Source organism: Rhagoletis zephyria, unplaced genomic scaffold (assembly GCF_001687245.7).
Source record: "Rhagoletis zephyria isolate East Lansing unplaced genomic scaffold, Rhagoletis_zephyria_1.1 Rzeph_scaffold_01115, whole genome shotgun sequence".
Lineage (NCBI taxonomy): Eukaryota > Metazoa > Arthropoda > Insecta > Diptera > Tephritidae > Rhagoletis > Rhagoletis zephyria.
In genome coordinates this window covers 88,022-110,083 of record NW_016158199.1, presented here as the reverse complement: position 1 = coordinate 110,083, position 22,062 = coordinate 88,022, and the positions used below count along the sequence as shown (strand labels likewise).

Below are 22,062 nucleotides of genomic sequence, written 5' to 3'. Positions count from 1 at the left end.
GTCCATCCTACCTTTCTCTTCCATCCATTGAATGAGTTTATTAGCAAAGCAATGAAAAGGGTGAGAAAATACCTTTCCAATGACACCTCTCAAGTCTAAATCGGAAGAGTTTAGGTTCAGTTATTCAAGTTTTTCCTATACCAATCTTTGAAAAAAGTTAAAAAACAGCATCAAAAATCTCATCATTATTAATAAAAACAGGAAGGCTCCGTGGTTTGGTTTAAGTTTAATTTAAAAGTATTCACGCGGACGGTAACGAAAACTACAAATAAGAACATTGGGTTTAGTAATCTGCGCGAGCCCAAGCACCATCTGCTCTGCAGCGGCCAGCTATCGCTGTCCACACTGCAAAATGCAGATATGCAAGCAATAACTGCTTTGAAGCACGATTGAGAGAATACAAAGGTTGCGCCGATCTCGGACCGCTATTCCTCTCTTAACGAATTTGACAGAATCGTTGTTTGCATGACGTCACACTTGTGCAACTTGTTTACGTTTTCCTTGCAACATTTTTTCTTCTTCTTCCATTCTTGCTCACGTTTTGGCATTCCGCTCTCGCAATTGCACCAGTGTGACGTCACACAAAAGTTATTCTCAAAAATCCTCTCTGATCGGCGCAATCTTGTATTCTATCATTCTTGGCTTTGAAGCGGCCAGCTATCGCTGTCCACACTCCAAAGGCAATCTTATACAAGCACAAGAGCTCTGCTCACCGCCGATCACCAAACGAAATTTGCAAATTCATAAGCGTGCAGGCTTTTTATATGCTATGCAAAGCACACTGATCAATACCGCCATAGCACATATGGCAATCCTGCTATACAATTGTTATACAATTTAAAACTCACATGCGAAAAAGAGACAAATAGAGGTTGTTACATTTTTACGGCATTGCCATATTAGAATAAAACTTTAACTTTGACTTTGACAGAAAAAGGTATTGCCATACACGGTATTACCAGATATGTGAATGTGTAAAACGTGAAATTAACAAAACATAAAACATGCATACATAAATAAGTAAAACAATAAAAGCGGCGTATTACAGTCTCCGCCTTGGCATGATGAACTCGTCCCGAGCGCACGACAACACTTCTTAGTCCTCTTTGGGTCGTCCTCGCCTTCGCAATGGACGTACAGGTGCTGGAGCTTCCTCTTGGTTACTATGCTTATATTTTGTAAGTGATGATACATGATATGTGCCCAACGGTAAGTTCAGGTTTTGCTTCGATGCAACTTCATATGACGATGAACCGACTCTCCGAATGATGACATATGGCCCATCTCGTTTCGGAACAAATTTCGACGTGAGGTTCTTTGATGCTTGACTTAGCGTATGCGTGGTTACTAGTACTTCGGTACCGATTTCGAAATCATCTTGAGGTCGTCTGCGTTGGTCAAAGTATTCTTTGTTTTTATCCTGCATTTGCTGTTCGGCTTCATTTGCGCGTTTCAAATCGTTGTGGATTTTTAGAAGATAAGGCGTGATTTCTGGTATAAAGTTCTCGGATTCCACAATCGCTTTGACATCGTGTTGTACATCGTCGAAAGTTCGCAGCTCCCTTCTAAATGTTAAGTATGCCGAGGTGAAACCAGTACTTTGGCACTTTACAGTGTTCATGGCAATTCTTATTGATGGTAGACTTAGATTCCAGGTGTTGTGGTCATTACCAACGAGGATCGCCAACTGCGCTTTGATGTCTCGGTTTTTGCGCTCGACGGGATTAGCTTGCGGGTGGTAGACAGGCGTAAATTGTTGCTCGATGCCATGCATGGCTGATTCAAACTGGACACCATTGTCTGATTTTAGCCGGCAAGGAATTCTATAACGAAGAAATATTTCCTCAATCAATGTTTTTGCGCACGCTTCCGCGGTGGCTTCTTTCAATGGAAAAATCTCTGTCCAACGTGATGTTACATCTTCAGCTACTAATATCCACTGAAATCCGTCATTTGTTTTTGGTAGAGGGCCGAATAAGTCAACCGCTACGACTTCAAACCTTTGGTTGCTGCTTGTAGTTTGAAAAAGACCCATCGGTTTCATATTCGTAGCCTTATATCGCTGGCATTCTATACAGGTTTTGAAGTGTTTCGCAATATCAGTTCGCATGCCTGGCCAATAGTAACGGCTAGCGATACGATGTATGGTTCTTTCTGCGCCATAGTGTCCTGCTGTACTGTCGTTGTGGTATTTCTTTAAAATTTCTTCTTTTCTTGTTGCGGTACTACCATCTGTGCGTCTTTTCTATCATCGTTGGAATAACAGAATAGAATTCCGTCGTTTAGCAAATACCCTCTGTTTGACCAAAATGTTGGGTTATCGTCATGCGATTCTATCGAAGAAATAATCTTTTTCAAATATTCGTCTTTCAGCTGTTCATGTCGTATTTCTTTTGAATTCTTGCGTGGAAAATCAACTTGGAAGGCATATATATGGCTTTGATCAGCTTCGCTATAATCATTATCACACGGCGGACGAGATAACATATCAGCGAGCGAATTGGTTTTCCCAGGATTGTATCTAACTCTAAAATTGTATTGCTGAATTTGCAATGCCCATCGCGCTAAACGGCCAGATGGAGACTTCATCGTTAGAAGCCACTTCAATGGTTGATGGTCTGTTAATAAAATTATCTCGGCTCCTTCTATATAACCTCAAAACTCGGAACATGCCCACACGATAGCTAGGGCTTCTTTCAGCAGCCGACAACAGTCGGCTTGCATATTCAATCGGATGTTCTGTGTTATCCTCCCCCTGGAGTAAAGCTCCGCCTAGCGCATAAGCACTAGCATCACTTTTTATATAAAATGGTAAGTTGTCTTGGGCTTGTTTCAAGATGGGTGCAGACTTTAATGCATACTTAAGAGACTCAAATGCATCTTTTTGCCTTACAGTCCAAGCCCATTTGGCATTCTTTTTCGTAAGTTCGGTTAATGATTTCGAGATCTCCGCGTAGCCATTTATGAATCTTCGATAACAAGAACACGTTTGAATAAATGAAATAAGTTCTTTAACATTCTTCGGTTCTTTTCTTCGGCTAATAGCAACTGTTTTCTCTTGATCAACGCATATCCCGTCAGGCGTGAGAACATGTCCTAGATACTTCACTTCCTCACAACAAAATCGGCTTTTATCAGTTACACGCAATTTATACTCTTGCTACTTAGATAGAACGATAACAAGATCTTTTAAATGTTCGGAGAATGACGGAGAACAGACAATAAAATCATCGAGATAAACTAAAATTTTAACTTTCGAAACAGAGGTTTTGAAACGATCCATAAGACGTTGGAACGTTGCCGGTGCAAAATGCCAAATGACATTCTTCTAAATAAAAAGGTCCCAAATGGGGTAATAAAACATGTCTTGTAAGAGTCATTATTATTAACTTTTATTTGGTAATAACCGCTTTGAAGGTCTAGTGTAGTCATAAAATTAGTACTTTTCGCTGCATGTAGAAGGTCATCCATACGTGGCAGTGGATACCTGTCTGGAACGGTTATGGCGTTAATCTTTCTGTAATCAATACAGACGCGCACCCCACCAGTTTTCTTCGGAACTATTACAACGGGGGATGCCCAAGACGACTCGCATTCTTCGACAATACCTGCTTCGATCATCTTCTCGATTTCCGTTTTCAGTTCACGCGTTTTTGCAAACGAAAGACGATATGGCGGACTAAATACCGGTTCGTGGTCACCAGTGTTGATTCGGTGCTCAGCGTATGGCGTTGGTTCTGTGATGTCTCCAAATACTTCCGCATTTGCTTGGAGCACTGCATCGAGCTGCTGCTTCTGCTGGAGGTTCAAACTCGCACCATCTGTTGCTTTCAATATTTTGAAATTGAACGAGTACAACCTCACGTAATCGTCATCATCATCATCATGCCTTCTCTTAGGAACAAGACTAGGAAATAGCGTTGGTTCGCTTTGCCTCTTTGGCGTCAATGCATCTGGTGGCAACGCGTCTCTAAATATTACCTGGATCGAATGTGGCGAGTAATCATTAGTGGGAATTTCAGGACCATAGTTCTCGCATTCGAATACGTCTGCTTCTGAGCGTGGTTTAGTCATGGACAATTTGCGCTTAGGTGGGACATTTGCGCATTTAACGACTTCAATAAGATTGAACGGCACAGTTTCCGCAAAATCGAAGTGTTGAGTTGGGTTGTCTTCAAAGTACCAGTACCTCTGCCCCATATTTAGCACTATACCAGCTTGGTCCAGAAAATCTGCACCGAGTAGAGTGCGGTTTCTTTCAGCGTCAGGTAGTATAATGAACTGGATATCCATACAGCGGCCACCAATCATAATTTTCCATACCGTTGCCAAGCAGTGTTTTCTGGTTACGATTCCGTCTGCTAACGCGATGACACACGTAACATTTTGGTACTGAAAGCCTTTGAAGTCCATCACCCGCTTCAAGTTTGTGCTTGCTATGCTAGTACGCGCACCAGTATCGAAGTACGCTTGTCCTGGTACACCAAAAAGCTGTATGTGGGCCAGTGGGATGTCACGACCAACATTTACGGGCGATAGCGAGTTGAAATTAATAGTACCTCTCGAAGATTTTTTATTCATGCAGCATACTGGACAATTAGCTCGCGTCACGCCAGGTGCATTACACCCATAGCATGCAAACTTCGGTTTGGCAGCTATAGCAGCAGCGATCGTAGCGGCATTTGCCTCATTTGTATCAGATTTTTGCTTCTTAAAACCAGTTTCACGCGTATGCTCCTTCTTATGGCAAAAATTACAGCGCGCGATTTGCTCTTGTGGTCTTTTAAGGATTTCGCGTTCGCTTATTAATAGCTCTACTTCACGAGCATCATTAAGCAGCTGTTCGTAGGACGAAACTTTCAGACGGCTCACTCTGTCTCGAATATTAGCATTAAGCATACCAAACAACATGTCGAGTTGATCAGCTTCTGCTGGCGTGTTAGGCAGCTGTGCAAATAATGCTCGCTTCTTTCGGATAAAAGTGTCCGTTGGTTCGCCTTTCTGCTGCTTACTTTCCATTATTTCTGCATAAACTCTCCATGCTTGCTTTGCCGGTGCGAAACATTCTCGGAGCATGCGATTACTTCCGTAAACGTAGTAACTTGATCCTACACACCACGCCACCACTCCGCAGCATCACCCTCGAGCAGCAGGGGCATCCCGTTTATTGCGTCGGTGTCATTAATTTTTTCCACCATTTTGAAAGTGGATACCGCTACTACAAATTCTTCCACCTTCACCGGATTGCGCTCTCCGTTATAACGCGCATTGCATGTGCTGAGTGTACCGGCACGTACGTTGCTGTTGCTTACCGACTTCAAAAGTTCCTGGAACTGTTCCGTTGATAGTGTCACCATCATGTTCAGTCGTGGGCTTCTTCTTGGCGAAATTTTGAAATTAAGCTTCTAGCCACTAAGTTGGCCGCCGATGTAGAGATGAGACCGTTGATGTTTAAAAAAAACAGGGAGGCTCCGTGGTTTGGTTTAAGTTTTATTTAAAAGTATTCACGCGGACAATAAAAAAATATACGGTAACGAAAACTACAAATAAGAACATTGGGTTTAGTAGTCTGCGCGAGCCCAAGCACCATCTGCTCTGCAGCGGCCAGCTATCGCTGTCCACACTGCAAAATGCAGATATGCAAGCAATAACTGCTTGGAAGCGGCCAGCTATCGCTGTCTACTCTGCAAAGGCAGTCGTATACAAGCACAAGAGCTCTGCTCACCCCCGATCACCAAACGAAATGTGCAAATTCATAAGCGTACAGGCTTTTTATATGCTATGCAAAGCACACTGATCAATACCGTTTGTGCTATGGCAGTCCTGCTATACAATTGTTATACAATTTAAAACTCACATGCAAAAAAGAGACAAATAGATGTTGTTACATTTTTACGGCATTGCCATATTAGAATAAAACTTTAACTTTGACTTTGACAGAAAAAGGTATTGCCATACACGGTATTGCCAGATATGTGAATGTGTAAAACGTGAAATTAACAAAACATAAAACATGTATACATAAATAAGTAAAACAATAAAAGCGGCGTGTTACACAGTAAAATAAAATACATACAGATTACTTAAAACAAAAATAAAATAAAATATATATCACATTATACATATGTAGCAAAGATCAACACAGATGAGAAGAAAAAGTTAAACATTTAGATAGCGAAACCCAAACTCACAGAGGTTAGATAATTGCAGAGGTTAAATAATTAAATGGTGGTACTATCAAGTCGTTTATTCGAGCTGATTTAGGGAAGATTAGTTTATTGTAGAGATAGCTAGGAGCATTATCTATACGGTGACCATAAATATGGATTCAAAATGAAGGACAATTTTTCAAAAATATGCCTACATATATTTACGTAGTATAAAAATATCAAAAGAGTATTTATGATTCTAAATTCTTAATACATTTTAAACTTTAAAAATGAATCACGTTTTCTTCATTGATATTAATATTTTTTTACATGAATATTTATAAAAGTATAGTAAAACATATTATAATTACAATAGCTTACACGAAAAGTGAAAATCTTTAAAAGATTATTTTATAGGCAAGTTTTGAGTCGTTCAAAACGAAAACAATACCCTTCTTTTTTTGTTTTTTTGGTACTTTTCGCAGTTAATTGTCAAAAATCGACGTCATGAATCGACGTAAAGGACGAGTTACAAAGTGCCCTTTACAAAAATATATAATTTGTGCAGATTGCGCTCCATAGCATCTAGATTTCTAATCGAGCCCTCCCCCTAGACTTTGTAGTTTACCTTGTATGTAGGTATACAATCTTCGATTATTACCGCAGCGACCACAAAAATGCAATTGCCAATATAGCAACTCAGTTGCCAGCTTGCAGTTGCCATCTGTAAAACCATTTCAGCCAGTGGCCACCCAACTGAAGTTCGGTTGCCATATAATAATAAATAAATTAATTATTTCGAAATACACCACACAAGCGGTTTGACAAACCAAGCGAAATTTCCCTTTGCTTCAAGCCATTTGTGCTGTGTATGGGGGTGTTTGAAGGTTTGACAAACCGCTTGAGGGAAATTTGAGCAAAAATCAAAATTTTTTGATTTTCTGGCCGCCATGTTGATGTTTGATCAAACCGCTTGCGTTGTGTATAGCAAAATCGCCTCATTCGCAACGAAATTTTCATCGAGTGAGGACGTAGAAGAGAAAAAATGGAAGACGACCAAACATTTTTATTAGAGTTTATTGAACTTTATAAATCTTTACCATCCCTATGGAAGGTAAAATCCAAAGATTATAGCAATAGGGTAGTCAAAAATAGGGATTACGAAATTTTAGCTGAGAAGTTAAAAGAAAAATATACTGAGGCTACAAAACAAATGGTGATTAAAAAGATCAATGTGTTGCGCACTTCGTACCGGCGTGAAATGAGGAAAAAGAAAGCTAGTCTCAAATCGGGTGCTGGTGCGGACGAGGAATATGTGCCAGTACTGTGGTACTTTGATTATCTAACTTTTCTCGAAGACCAGGAAGAATATATTATGGGAAGGAGTACAGTTGAAGATACCGAATGTGAAGTAAGAAAACATAAATAAAATATTGTGTTTATTGCATTTTTTATTATTCATTTTGCTTATCTTAAAACATTATTTTGCCACGGTACTGACCCAGTTGTGTTAAAATATGTGCAAAAATTTTCCCTAATTTGTTTTGCATTTCGGGATGCATTTCTAGAAGTTGAAGCTTGAAGGTTTTGAAGATTTGGACCACTGTGCCAATCTGCATATTCGATAATGCCCATTTCCACTTGCTCCGTATCCAAACCACCTTCGAAATAAGTTCGCTCATTTTGCTTCCTCAAAAAGTTATGCAAATAGCAACAAGCTAGCACAATAGTAGTGGTTTTTTCTGGTGACATATTTATAGTTTGTAACAAGATCCTAAATCTGGATGCCAAAATGCCGAAAGCATTTTCAACAATCCTTCGTGCTCGGGAAAGCCTGTAGTTGAAGATAATCTCCTCTGTTTTGAGAGTGTTGTGACTAAATGGTTTTAAAATATTTTCCGATAGCGGAAAAGCATCGTCAGCTACAAACACAAACGGCATTCTTTCACCACATCCCGGAAGAGCCTCTGGGCTCGGAATTTTTAAAGTGTTTGCTGCTAGTTTTGAAAAAAACTTTGTTTCGCGAAATACGCCTCCATCAGATGCTCTGCCATTTTTGCCAACGTCAACCATTAAAAACTCATAGTTGGCATTGACCACTGCCATCAGCACTATGGAAAATGTTTTTTTGTAATTATAGTAAAAAGATCCAGATCCAGGTGGCTGACGAATATTAATATGCTTCCCATCTATAGCGCCTATACAGTTCGGAAAGTTCCAAAGGTTATAAAAATCCGAAACTTCTCTTCTCCACTCATTTTGTGTTTGTGGGAGCTGAAATAATATGTAAAAATATATAGGTATATGTCAAAAAGGTAATTTCTGTATTTTTTTATTTCAGGGGTCTGATGCTCAACCAAGAAAAAGAAAGGCGTGCCAGGAAGACAATTTAATAAGATTGGCAGCAGCAGTCAGCCAAAAGAAGAGGATAACTTGGCGAGATCTTGGGCCACACAGTACAATGAAATGAACGACAGTCAAAAAGTAATTGCTCGCAAAATAATTTCGGATGTACTTTTTCATGGTTGTCTAGGGAACCTTCAAGTCGGTCACACTGTGAAAATACAGAATATTTTTAATACTCAAAACGTGTCAGAATATAATAACCTACCGGAGCACTTTTCGGAAAGAAGCGCTTTACAAAATCCTGCACATTTAAGCAGTAGGACTTCTACATGCACTCCCTTAAGTAGTGCTGCTTCCACTAGTAGTTACAGAGTCCCCACTCCCTTAAGTAGTGGTGGTTCCACTAGTAGTTACAGGGTCGGAATTCCCATAAGTAGTGGGGATTTCACAAACAACAACAGAGTGTCAACTCCAAAAAAAGCAGAAATTATATACTTTATGAAAAATGAAAATGCGGAAGACCAAATGAATGCTACATACGTTGAAGAGGATGACTGTTCAACGAGCTGTTATGAAGAAAACAGTATTCAAAACTATTTTTGAAATTTCGGCAGTGATGAATAGAATTCCATAAACATACCTTTTAAATAAAGAATAATTCTAATTTATTTTTCTTAATTTAAAGAATAATGTTTAAGTTACCAATAAACTAAACTTTTTATTACCCTTATAAAATTCTTAAGTTCACTTATTAATGCTTCACAAGTTTCGTTGACGATTCGACCAATTGTTTGGGGCGCTATTGCTGATAAAAATTTTAAATCCTCGAAGCTATTGCCGCTTGCCAAGTACCTTAATGTCAAGGCGAGTCGGTGATGGGCGGGGATCGCATCTCTCATCATGGTATTTTGTTTTGTAATCAAATGCGCAATTTTTCCAAGCAATAAGTCAAAAGTGGGCTTAGTCATCCGAACATAATTTTTGAAATCACTTTCGGATGTATATTCTAATTCTTTTAGAAGCTCTGTTTGCCCTAGAATAGGTCGTTTTAAATACCAGTCCTTACTCCAAATTCTTTGTCTTTGTTTGCGTGCTTTCCTTCGCTTAATAGCAATAGCGAGCAAAATTGCCGCTACACATTTCCTATCCGTACTCATTGTGAACCGGAAGTAAACTAAAATTCTCGCTTGAACAAGTCATGTTTGTATGGTGTATGGCGAAATGAAAAAAGTAGGTTTGAAGTAGGTTTGACAAGCCGCTTGTATGGTGTATTCTGTATTAGTAGGCTCAGCTCGATGTTCTGGTCACATACGTACATAAGTACACATTTTCATGAGTCTATCTCTTCTTATTCTGGTACTTACAAATATCGGACCAAGTTATAATACCATTTCATGCTCATGAAAGGTATAGATTTCAGATTTCAAATCGGTGAAGTAGGTAACAAAATATAAATTTAAACATTTTCTTAACTTCTTCCCAGCGTATCTATTAAAATGTCATTTTCAAAAATTTCATGCATTGCTATGCCATGTCATTCCATCTCAAACATACTGTTATAGCATGACATTGCTTCTTAGCTCAGCTGTTGTTTGCTGTTGTGTTTCTTTCTTTGTTTTAATACGGTTTAATCCTGCCTTGTATGAAAATGTATATAGCAGGGGTGGGCAAGGCAGAAGCCGAAAAGAGCCACATCTAAGTTCTAAATGCTGCAAAGAGCCAAAAAAAATAACAAGAAAAACAAAAATTTTATTTTTAAATTAAATTATCATAGTTGCCAACTTGGTGCTTTAAGCACTAGATTTTGTGCTTTTTGAAAACTAAAACGCCAAAAAAAATATTTACTGCCTAGTGCCTTTTTTAGTGCTTTTTTCTGAACTAAAATTACTTCGAGATAGTTAAAACCTGAAATAATTTGGAATATTTAAGGCTGTGGCAGCACTGAATTTACAAGAATCTTCAAATTTAAATGTACTAAAATACAACCATGATTGATAATAAGCTGAAGTTGCAAACCCAACTTGTTAAATTCTATTCGCGATGAAAATGCTAGTACGCAATTAAGTTAAGTATTTGTTTTTTTCTTTACTAATTATTTGTACAAATTTTGTTTTTTTTTTTACCACCTGAGTAAAACACATCGTTTCTTGGTGCTGAATCCAAATCTGGCCTCACAATTGCTCTAGCTTTAGAATTTTGAGATATCCTAACCTCAAAGTGTCAAAAACACGGTTCTTAGCGACATTTGAGGTTATAAAATGAAAACATCAAATAATTTGCTCATTTCTTATTAGGGCATCATTTTCGTTTGATGCGATTCGATTTTCTTTCTCGAGATATACCAGTTTTAATGTGCAGTACTTCGGTACTATGTTATGAAAAAATTATCCCTTGATTCAAAAAAAATTGGTGCTTTTAGTGTGGTAAAACGCTTTTTTCCAAGTTTTTCGTGCTTTTCGCAAATCAAAAGATGGTAACACTGAAAATTATTATTAGAAATGAAAAACATGAATTTTATTATAATCCTATTGTACGTAAGATAGATATAAAAGAAAATTCAAAAGATTCCTTTGGCGAGATTTTCAAAATCTGGTTTTAGGTCAGTTAAGGCCGTTCGTAACAATTCTGTTAAATGTTGGATAGTCAATAGGTATGTTCGTTTAAAGTCCCCAGTAAAAAATGTCCGGCGAAATGTCATCTGTTATCTCACAAGAGAAAAATATCCAAAATAGTACGCGAACAGAAAGTTTGCAGAAACTTGCAAATTAGACGAACAGCTGATAGAAATATTGTTTACATTCAAAAAAATTTAAAACGTAAGAAAACAAATCTCGAAGTCTTATCCTGACACAGTTCACTGACTAAACGAATAATTACTTACTTCTTGTAAGTTTAATTGGTCGCATTTTACTATTTTAGCTTCCAAACCATCGAATTCGATTTAGGGATTTGCGTAAATTCCAACCAGCAGTTTTTGATCAGCTGTTTTCTTGTAGGTAGGGACACGAATTTCGATACGATACGATACCATATCGATACTTTTGGCATTCGATACCGATATTTTCTACTCGATAGTTTTAAAACGATATTTTTTGGAATCGAGTACCAGAACCCTAGTATCGTATCGAATGTCATAAACTCACATTCCAACACTGAGGGAAGAAAATTTTAGAATTAAAATATAACGTGCTAAATTGAAAAAAATACGCATATGAAAGAGCACCAACCCAACTCGTTTTAATTTTGAGTATATACGTTATAAAATATGTGGTTGTGAAGTGCACAGATGCTTTTTCGTAATTAAGAAGAAAAAAAATTATTTTTATGTTCCGTCTGATGGGAATTGAACCCGGACCCTCTTGGCCGCAACTAATTGTATCAAGCGTCTTTGCACACTCAGCTGCAGCCATACATGTAAAGGTGTTTTCAAATGTTGAGTTTGAATCAACATCACAGCGCGCGATTAGTGCATTATCCCTGAAGGAAAGATTGGTCCAATCGCTCGAAAAATACACAATGTACACTACGTACATATAATGGAAATATTCAATTCAAATACTCCCGTACTAAAATGAAGCATTTTTCACTACACGGATGGCGTTTTGCACGTCTCGGATGCTTTTTGATATGTAATTAAGAAGGTATATGTATACAAAGCATGCACAGCGCGCTGAAGGAAATACTGGTCCAATTGCTCAAAAAATATAGTCGTAGATAAAGAAGCTTTGTATCTAGACCAAAGATAGTCCAAAAATATAAAGCAATATAATGTAAAACAGGTGAATTGTACTAAAAGTGGTCCGAATGTAATGCATAAGGTATGAGTTTTGATCTAAAACTGGTTACAATATCATGCAATAGCGGACAACGGGTACAATTAACGACTTGCTGATATGTAGGCACTTAGTCAACAAATTTTCATGTGCGACTTTGGCATGCGGAGAAAGTATCCGCTTAGAAAATCTGAGAACCCCGGTTCGAATGCAGTTAATGCAGAAGCGTTAAATGTTAAATGTAAATAGAGTTTTACCAAACTTGGACTAGTTACAATCACTTACAGTCTAGTTTGTGGTGTGCTCTAAGTCTATTCCGAGATCCTACAGGGATGTCATACCATGTATGTGTATATGTGTTGTCAACTAGACTGCAAGTGATTGTAACTAGTCCAAAGTTTGGTCCAACAACATGTAAAATAAACAAAAATAAAACTTGCGCCAACTGCGATTCGAACCGGGGTTCTCAGATTTTCTAAGCGGATACTCTCTCAACATCCCAACGCCGCACATGAAAATTCGTTGACTAAGTGCCTACATATCAGCAAATCGTGAATCATACCCAATGTCCGCTACTGCATGACATTGTAACCAATTTTAGAACAAAACTCGTACCTTATGCATTACATTCGGACCTCTTTTAGTACAATTCACCTGTTTTACATTACATTGCTTTAAAGTTTTGGACTATCTTTGGTCTAGTTACAAAACTACTATACCTACCACTATATTTTTCGAGCAATTGGACCAGTATTTCCTTCAACGCGCTGTGCATGCTTTGTATACATATACCTTCTTAATTACATATCAAAAAGCATCCGAGACGTGCAAAACGCCATCCGTGTAGTGAAAAATGCTTCATTTTAGTACGGGAGTATTTGAATTGAATATTTCCATTATATGTACGTAGTGTATGTATAATGGAAAAATCCATTTGGTTAAGACTTTTCACTTGATTTAAATATGAACATTTTTAAACTGTAATTAATGTTTAAGTCAACACCTCAATCTCTACGTGTTGTAATAATAATAAAGTCCGGCGCTTACACAATATGTTAGTGTTTGGCCGAACTTCTTCTCCGATTTGTCGCGTGGGCCTTAATGTTATGGCACAAAGGGGGTGCCTACAGTTTTATGTCGACTTTGAACGGCGAGTGAATTTTATGGGAAGCTGTTTTTCATTTTCAAGGGTTGCGCACTTCTAACCACTACAACCCAGTGCACAATATAACCAGTAAACAACCTTCGGTGAATTTGGCGACTGCCTTCCTCGGGGATGAATATGCTAGGGATGAAATTATTGGTACACACGCTTTCCAAGCACGCAGGGTTGCTTTTAAGAAACAAAAAATAATTAACTCCAAACTAGTTTCAAAAAGTATAGTGTAAAACGAAAGTTATTGAATAATTCCACATAAAATGGTATACATAAATGACGCATTTTCTAAACGATTTAAATTAAACGCATTTGCGAATTTATAGAAAAGTACTACGGATTGTAAATTTTTGTTAACAATGAAGTGAATGAAAATTTTCAACCCGGCCTGATGGTTTCATTCTATTACTAAGGCGTCTAATAAATTCATGGCTTTTAGTTCTAGAAGAATAAATGTCAGTAAAGACAAGTCTTTTTTGTATAATTTGTGATTTTAATTTGCTCAACTTCTTTTGAACCAGAGCAACTGTCAAAAATTTCCAACAGTAAAAAGTTACGAATTGGCACAGCAGAAATGTAAAATTTTCTCGCCATAATAAAAAGTTTTTTCAACATGGAACTTTTCTACTAATTGACATGAAATTACTATCTCAACGCTCGGAGCGCTGCCACTGAGGGCCTTTGCCAACTGATTAAAAAGAGAAAATTTGGAAAGACCAAACAAAAATTTTGAGATTTCTCGTTTTGAATACGAATCCCATAGTTTTTACCTAGCTCGTGGGACTACGCAAAATTTTGACAGCTTGTAAATATGTATGTATATGTATGTAAGGAGTCAAAATTAAAATGGAGAAAAGAACAAAAAGCGTAGGTTAGTTGTCAGTTATAAAATAAATCCAATTTATTTGCGAATATTTGTTTATTCTTTTTATTGAAAGGCAACCACTCGGAAAAGCTTGTGTTAATTATATTGATAACAGAACCTGGCAGCTCGCACGTTGTCTAAATTCTCAAGAAACATAAAGTCCACAAAAGAATAAGTACGCCATGTATAAATTTTAACAATACACAAAAATAGAGCTTTCGCACGAGCGTTTGTTTGGTTTTTCAACACCATTTATAATTTTTTCTCTTTTAATAAAATCACTATTTGACAAATACTTAAATTTATTTATCTAATAATAATACAGCACACAACCCTGAAATCTAAGAAAAAGTCTGAGGAAGGCCATTAAATAGCAGCACACAACCCCGTGCCTTCCTCAGGAGTCGAATATAACTACAACAACAACGACTACTACAACAACAACAACAACCAAAAAGGTTGGTTACTGTCTATACTGTGCCCCAGTGGCCTATATGCGAAACCTATATTCAGATAAATTTTTTGGATTTTGGTATCGATATTTGGAATATCGAGTCTGTTTATTCCAATATTAATGGGTACCCGATATTTTTAAAGCGATACTTTAAATGAGTACCATATCGATACTTTCGGTTCGATATCGTGTCCCTACTTGTAGGCAAATTGCTGTTGGCAAAAATTTTTCCAGCAGAAACTAACAGATTTCCCTCAAATGAAATGTAATTTTGCTCTCTCAATTTCCCACTTTGCAAGTTTTGTGCGTACGCGAACACAAAAAGCTGATAATTTTTATAACTTTCAATAATTAACAGGTACGTGAAAGCAACTAATTGTGAACGGTATTTTTACTTTACGAATTTCATTGTAGAGTACAAAGACTCACAGTTATACATTGTACCAAAAATTGAAAATATACGGCACGCAGCTGTTTTCAACAGCGGATATTTGAAATCTGGTACTTATTGCCGGAATTCAAGCAATGGCAAAGCTTTATGTTGCATTTCCAGTGCCTTATCTTCTTTTAACTCTTTCGATGTGAAAAGCAGAGAAAACTCGGTTTTAGTTATTTTTTTAACTTTGGGATATCATCAGTGTTGCTGTTTTGATTCAAATGGATCAAAATGATACGTTTTTCATCGAATTTTTAAGATACTCTTATTTTTAGCTTAGTATAAATTGTGATACATTTTAATTCACAAGTCGAGGGTAACTCTTCCCATCTTAAAACTTTTATGATTTTGTGGCCACACATCATGATGCAATAATACAAGGTGGTATCAGTTGTGACAGCTCGATTTGACACTATCTTAGCTCAGTAGAATGAGAAGAAAAACGGGAAGAAATGAATACCCATATGGGGGAAAAATATAAAATTTCACATTTTCTCCTTAACAAAATTTGCTTTTTTATAGTGTATTCGTTATGAAATGAAATAAAATAAGATAAAATACCTTTTTATGAAAACAAAGTGTGTATACTGAGAAAAAATAAAAAGCATTCAACTATATTAATAGGCAAAGCATAGTGAAAGAAGTAACACTGTTTCACATAAGGTAGTCAATATGGCGGAATTAGAGCGAGAAGTTGCCAACTGATAACACCTTGTATTATTGCATCATGGCCACACATTAAGTTTGTCTCCTTTCATTGAACATACCAGGGATTGGCAAAGGGTGCTGTTTTTGTGACTTTAAGCCTACTCACGTTAAAAACTGAGGATGAACGAACACCACCGCAAAGCGTGCTGTCTTGCAAATACAGCCACCACAAGTGAACGATGCTTATAACAGCTCATACTGATATTGACTTCGGCAAATCTGTACTCCGAATGATCGTGCACGAAACCAGCAACCGCCGTATTTGATCGACTGCCAAAAGCACGATATTGCTTTGGACGGTTGCCGAAAGCATGACAGCTTATGTGAAAGACTGGCGAAGGCAAGATGCCGCAGTTAGCTAACTTGATTTGTTGCAGAAGTCAAACCGCCGCCTTTGGTTTGTTGCTGAAGGCGCGTTTGACGTGTTGCCGAAGTGATGATACTGTAGTTCAAAAATATTCAAAGACACTTGCTTGTTTGAAAGGAAGCATTGATATGTACATACATACATACTTACGTACGTATGCATATTCACAACTAGCCAGCAGTGAGCAATGCAATTGAATGGTAGACGCGCTATAAATACATACATACATGCATACGAGACGATAAATTACCCTTTACCACATTCGTCGTCATTTCAGCAACAAGTCAGATGATTTTCAGCAACAAGTCAGATGATTTTCAGCAACAAGTCAAATGGCTTTCAGCAACAAGTCAGATGATTTTCAGCAACAAGTCAAACGACTTCTGCAACAAATGATGACTCTCATGTTTTCGGAGCCGTTCAACTGCCACGTTTGCTGGTTTCGTGCACGATCATTCAGAGTACAGATTTGCCGAAGTCAATATCAGTATGAGCAGTTATAAGCATCGTTCACTTGTGGTGGCTGTATTTGCAAGACAGCACGCAATGCGCTCGTGTTCAGTCATCCTCTAATTTCGTTTAGGTATCGATACTACTAAGCCAACGCCGCTGCTCAGTCATACAAAGCAGCGGTATTGAATGAGTATGAACAGTTGACGATCAACCAATGCCAATCCCTGGAACATACCACCTTTAATCTGCATATGGTATCACTGTTAGCTACAGAAAACTAGCCTGTTCCCGTACTCCAGGATTTGGACCGAAATAGTCCGAATTCGTTTCCTTTCACACATTTATCATATATTTTGCGAACAATTTCTCACTTACAGGTCTATTCTGCACGTTACCGAAGATTTTGTAACCGGAAAATTATATTGCCAAAAAATGTTACCAGTTCGTGTCACCGCGATTCTAGGTACGTTGGTAATGCAGATAAGATATTCAGCAATTCAGCTATGAAGAATTGCGCAAATCCTGGCACTGCATATTTCACGGGGCAATAATTTGTTACCAGCTTAAAAGATGGTAACAAAATTTACCGGTTACAAGAGTATACAGAATGCGAAAAGGGTTTAAAATTGACAGGAACTTTATTTACCGGTTACAAACTTTTTATTACCAGCGCAGAATAGACCTGTTAATCATGGAATTCGGGAACAGGCTAATATTGTCGTTCCTTTTCCTTTTTGATTTTGGAGCTGTCACACGATTGGTACATTTGTACAAATTTGTATATTTTGGCAGTCAGAGTGGTGTTCTTTAGAAATTTATGTTCAGCTCAATAAAAGAATTTGCAAACAACACTACTCTGTAACTGCCAAAATGTACAAATCTGTACAAATGTACCAATCGTCAGTCATACGACTTAGTTAAGTCGATCTGTAGCAGCCACAGAATTGAGCTATATATCAAACTAAAGTGCCACCTGAAGTTGAAAGAAACCTGAATAACCGCAAACCTCAAAGCTTTAAACATGTTTGTATGTGATTTTTAAAATGAACGATCCAAAATTAGCCGGTATACATATTTAAAATTTTTTATAACCAGTGGTTGAATTTTCGCACTGAAAGGGTTAACCCTAAAAGTATAATCTAGGTCTGCGAGGCGTATATGGAATGGGTCTTTTTTTAATTTTAACACAAAATTTACTTTTTATTTTGTTGTTTTAAATAAATGTGGTTATAGTTTTTATTAATAAAACTATGTTTTATTATCAGTCAAACTCACAACTTCAATATTATTTAAAAAATATGGCAGGACTAAGTATATTTTAGCTCACAGGTTATCTTTTAAGTACATAAGCCTCTACGGCGTATGTTAAGGCTTCACGTTGCTCCCAAATAGATAAGGCTTCTAGGGTTAAGAAAGCTTTAGTTTGAAAGTGTGACATTAAGGGCCAGTTGTTCAATGTCTGATTAGCACAAATCGGAGGTAGAAGCTCCGGTTAAGCACAACTACTGCTTTATCGATCACATGTTACATGCATGATGTCGAAATCGTCGATAGTGTAGTGGTAGTGATAACCAGACATTGAACAACCGGCCCTAAATACTTTTCACCAAAACGGCACCAATTTTCAATGATTATTGCGTTTCAGATTAAGACTAATACAAGATATTGTGAAAGGTTGGACTATACCTTAAAGATGAAAATTTTGGGATTTTGTTTATATGTCAATAATAATAATAAATAGTTGCGGAACATCTGAGTTGTTGTGTTTCTTAGAAGTAGGTAGCACATATGATTTTTCACTATTAAGGCGGAGGTCATTTCTCAGCGCCCAGGAAGAGATGGATGCTAAGTCATTGTTAAACTTAAAACAAAGCTCATCTACATTCTCGAAATTTGCTGAAAGATAGAGCTGTACATCATCAGCATATGCATGCATGTCCACATGCTGGCAAATATAAAAAATGCCATTTATGAATAAACTAAACAATAACGGTCCCAATATTGAACTTGTGGGACGTCAGCAAGTAGTGGTTTTAGCGTAGATGATTGAGAGCCGATTCTAACACGCTGAGCTCTGCCAACGAGATAACTGCATGAGTCGGACTGCAGAATTCTCAAACCCAAAATAATTTTTCAATTTCATGCACAGAAGGTTATGGTTCACAGAGGCAAAAGCTTTAGAAAAGTCAAGAAGGCATAACAGGGTTAACTCGTTCTTGTTAAAGGGTATTCTTATATCATCTAGAATTTTTAGGATAGCCGTAGAGCAGCTATGCCTTGCTCTAAAACCACACTGAAACGGAGATAGCAAATTAAATTCAATAAAGTGCGCTTGAATTTGGTTGGACATCAATGACTCAAAGACTTTAGACAGTGCACGTAAAATACTTATGGGACGAAAATCACAGGGAATACACGCAGACTTAATTTTAGCAATTGGTTGTACATTTGCAACTTTCCACATATCAGGGAAACACGAGGTAGTGATGCTATGGTTGATGACACGAGTCAGAGTAGACAATATATGTGGTGCAATTATTTTAACAAACTTAATAGGTATGTCATCTTTCCCAATTGCGTTTGAGCGTATCCTGTTTATACATATTGCTACATCAACTTCTGATACAGCATTAAATCCAAAGACTTTTTGGCCAGCAAATGTAGGAGGCAGAGGATAGGGTGCGGTGGGAATACTATCACAAGAGAAAGTGGTGGTACGACTGACAAATGCCTCGTTGAGGTCTTCAGGGCTGAGTAAGCAGTCAGGACTGTCACTGACATGTACACGCAAATTTTTTAAATTACGCCACAGAACATGGTTCGGAAGCACAGGATTCAACATTTTACTATAATACATGCCATTTCTTTACATTCCATTTTTTAACCAATGTAAGGTTATTTGCTTTCACCGCGCTTTGTTTTTGTATACAAATGCAACTCTACCTATCGTTTGACACTTTTCATGAATTTGCCAGAAGAAAAACTTCGGACTAAATCTTGAAACTTCATTCTGAGAACAGTTGCTCAGTTACTCTCACGAGTGTGTTCCCAGATACNGAGATAACTGCATGAGTCGGACTGCAGAATTCTCAAACCCAAAATAATTTTTCAATTTCATGCACAGAAGGTTATGGTTCACAGAGGCAAAAGCTTTAGAAAAGTCAAGAAGGCATAACAGGGTTAACTCGTTCTTGTTAAAGGGTATTCTTATATCATCTAGAATTTTTAGGATAGCCGTAGAGCAGCTATGCCTTGCTCTAAAACCACACTGAAACGGAGATAGCAAATTAAATTCAATAAAGTGCGCTTGAATTTGGTTGGACATCAATGACTCAAAGACTTTAGACAGTGCACGTAAAATACTTATGGGACGAAAATCACAGGGAATACACGCAGACTTAATTTTAGCAATTGGTTGTACATTTGCAACTTTCCACATATCAGGGAAACACGAGGTAGTGATGCTATGGTTGATGACACGAGTCAGAGTAGACAATATATGTGGTGCAATTATTTTAACAAACTTAATAGGTATGTCATCTTTCCCAATTGCGTTTGAGCGTATCCTGTTTATACATATTGCTACATCAACTTCTGATACAGCATTAAATCCAAAGACTTTTTGGCCAGCAAATGTAGGAGGCAGAGGATAGGGTGCAGTGGGAATACTATCACAAGAGAAAGTGGTGGTACGACTGACAAATGCCTCGTTGAGGTCTTCAGGGCTGAGTAAGCAGTCAGGACTGTCACTGACATGTACACGCAAATTTTTTAAATTACGCCACAGAACATGGTTCGGAAGCACAGGATTCAACATTTTACTATAATACATGCCATTTCTTTACATTCCATTTTTTAACCAATGTAAGGTTATTTGCTTTCACCGCGCTTTGTTTTTGTATACAAATGCAACTCTACCTATCGTTTGACACTTTTCATGAATTTGCCAGAAGAAAAACTTCGGACTAAATCTTGAAACTTCATTCTGAGAACAGTTGCTCAGTTACTCTCACGAGTGTGTTCCCAGATACAGAATTTTTGGCGTACGGGAACGACTTTGAACTAAATCCTGCAAAACCTGCAAATCGTAGACGTGCTGGAACGCACTAAAAATTTTTCTCAAATTTAGTCTGTTCCTTTGAACTTCGGACTAAAACCTGTGGAACTGTCAAACTACAATTTTACGCTCTCAAATGAGAGTAAAAGGAGAACAGATGCAGAAGTGCATAGGAACGCAAAAAGCACTATTTCCTGTAAAAACGTCAGACGGTTTGTTTACATGTCATTGGTACTACACTGATTTGGCTGAAATATCACTAAATAATTATTAAAATCTATACATATTCAAATATTTCGTTGTTTACTTCCATTTTTTAACAAATATAAGGTTCTTTGCTTTCACCGCTTTCTGTTTTTGTTTGCACATGTAAATCAGCTGATCGTTTGACACTTTTCATGAACTTACAGGAAAAAAAACTCCGGACTAAATCCTGTAACTTCTGACTAGGAACAGTTGCTCAGTTACTCTCTCAAATGTGTTCCCACTTACAGGTTTTATGTCAATAGGAACGACTTCCTGTAAGTTCTGACTAAATCCTGTAAACCGGACTGCTATTGGAACAGACTAATTGACTGCGAACTGCGTGGGTGGTGGAAAATATAGCAGCGTCTGACTGCACCTTAATTAAAACTTCTCAAAAAGTATCGAGCTTTGATACTACTCGGTACTTATCAAAAGTATACTATCGGCCAGCTATCGGCAATGTTTCGTTTGCAGAAGTTACAAAAGATGGCATCAATTTTACGGACCGGAAAATTTCTTCGTTATTTTGCTGGTTTTACGCGAAATTTTGTTGTAGATTCAGTGCGGCAGAGTGAAAATGGAAACAGCCTGCTGCAAACTTCATCAAGTGTTTGCACCCAGTTTCAGCAGTAAGTAGGACTGCCGGTTCTAGTGGTCACGTTACGCAATTCCACAATAGATAATTTTTTCGCAGTGCATACCTTTACTTTTTCTGGGAAATTTATTGAATTTGTGGGCTGCAATTTAGTTTGGCATCCCCCGCGTACAAAAAAAAGGAGCTATGGGGGGGTAGGGGGAGTTCTCCTGATTGCAAATATATATACTTTTAGCCGCAGGAGGCTTAGAGTTTTTAAGTTATTTGTTGTTAAAGTTTGTAAATTGAACTAACCTCTCGGCGCTATTTCACACAATAAACACTATATTTATGTAGACACTTCGGCAAAATAGTTACATTAAAACCCCGCACAATGAAATGTAAACATATTTTTTACATTTATGATGTATTTTTAGTAAATTAAGTAAGTTTTAATAATTATCACGCACTTATATAT

The 22,062-nt window shown here is 37.5% G+C and overlaps 2 protein-coding genes across 3 annotated transcripts in view; one reads left to right on the top strand and one right to left on the bottom strand.

Moving 5' to 3' along the window:
* Window positions 1-7,616: 7,616 nt before the first annotated feature.
* Window positions 7,617-9,652, bottom strand: LOC108362839 (putative nuclease HARBI1). Its single transcript, XM_017615986.1, has 2 exons — window positions 9,221-9,652; window positions 7,617-8,423 (listed from the first exon to the last, which is right to left on the bottom strand). The coding sequence occupies exons 1-2, from the start codon at window positions 9,650-9,652 to the stop codon at window positions 7,617-7,619; spliced, it is 1,239 nt and encodes a 412-aa protein (XP_017471475.1).
* An 11,774-nt stretch (window positions 9,653-21,426) lies between these two features.
* Window positions 21,427-22,062, top strand: part of bsf (bicoid stability factor) — a 62,777-nt gene continuing 62,141 nt past the window's right edge. For both annotated transcript variants that reach the window (XM_017615983.1, XM_017615982.1), the window contains exon 1: window positions 21,427-21,639. In XM_017615983.1, coding sequence (XP_017471472.1) covers window positions 21,470-21,639 — 170 coding nt within the window. In that variant the 5' untranslated portion in view covers window positions 21,427-21,469. The remainder of the gene's footprint in view (window positions 21,640-22,062) is intronic.

Bases quoted from the DNA above. Each gene is read 5' to 3' on its own strand.
- LOC108362839 (XM_017615986.1), bottom strand. From the start codon at position 9,652: ATGAGTACGGATAGGAAATGTGTAGCGGCAATTTTGCTCGCTATTGCT. The intron at 8,424-9,220 runs GTAATAAAAAGT...ATATTATTTCAG, and splicing joins AACTTAAGAATTTTATAAGG to CTCCCACAAACACAAAATGA.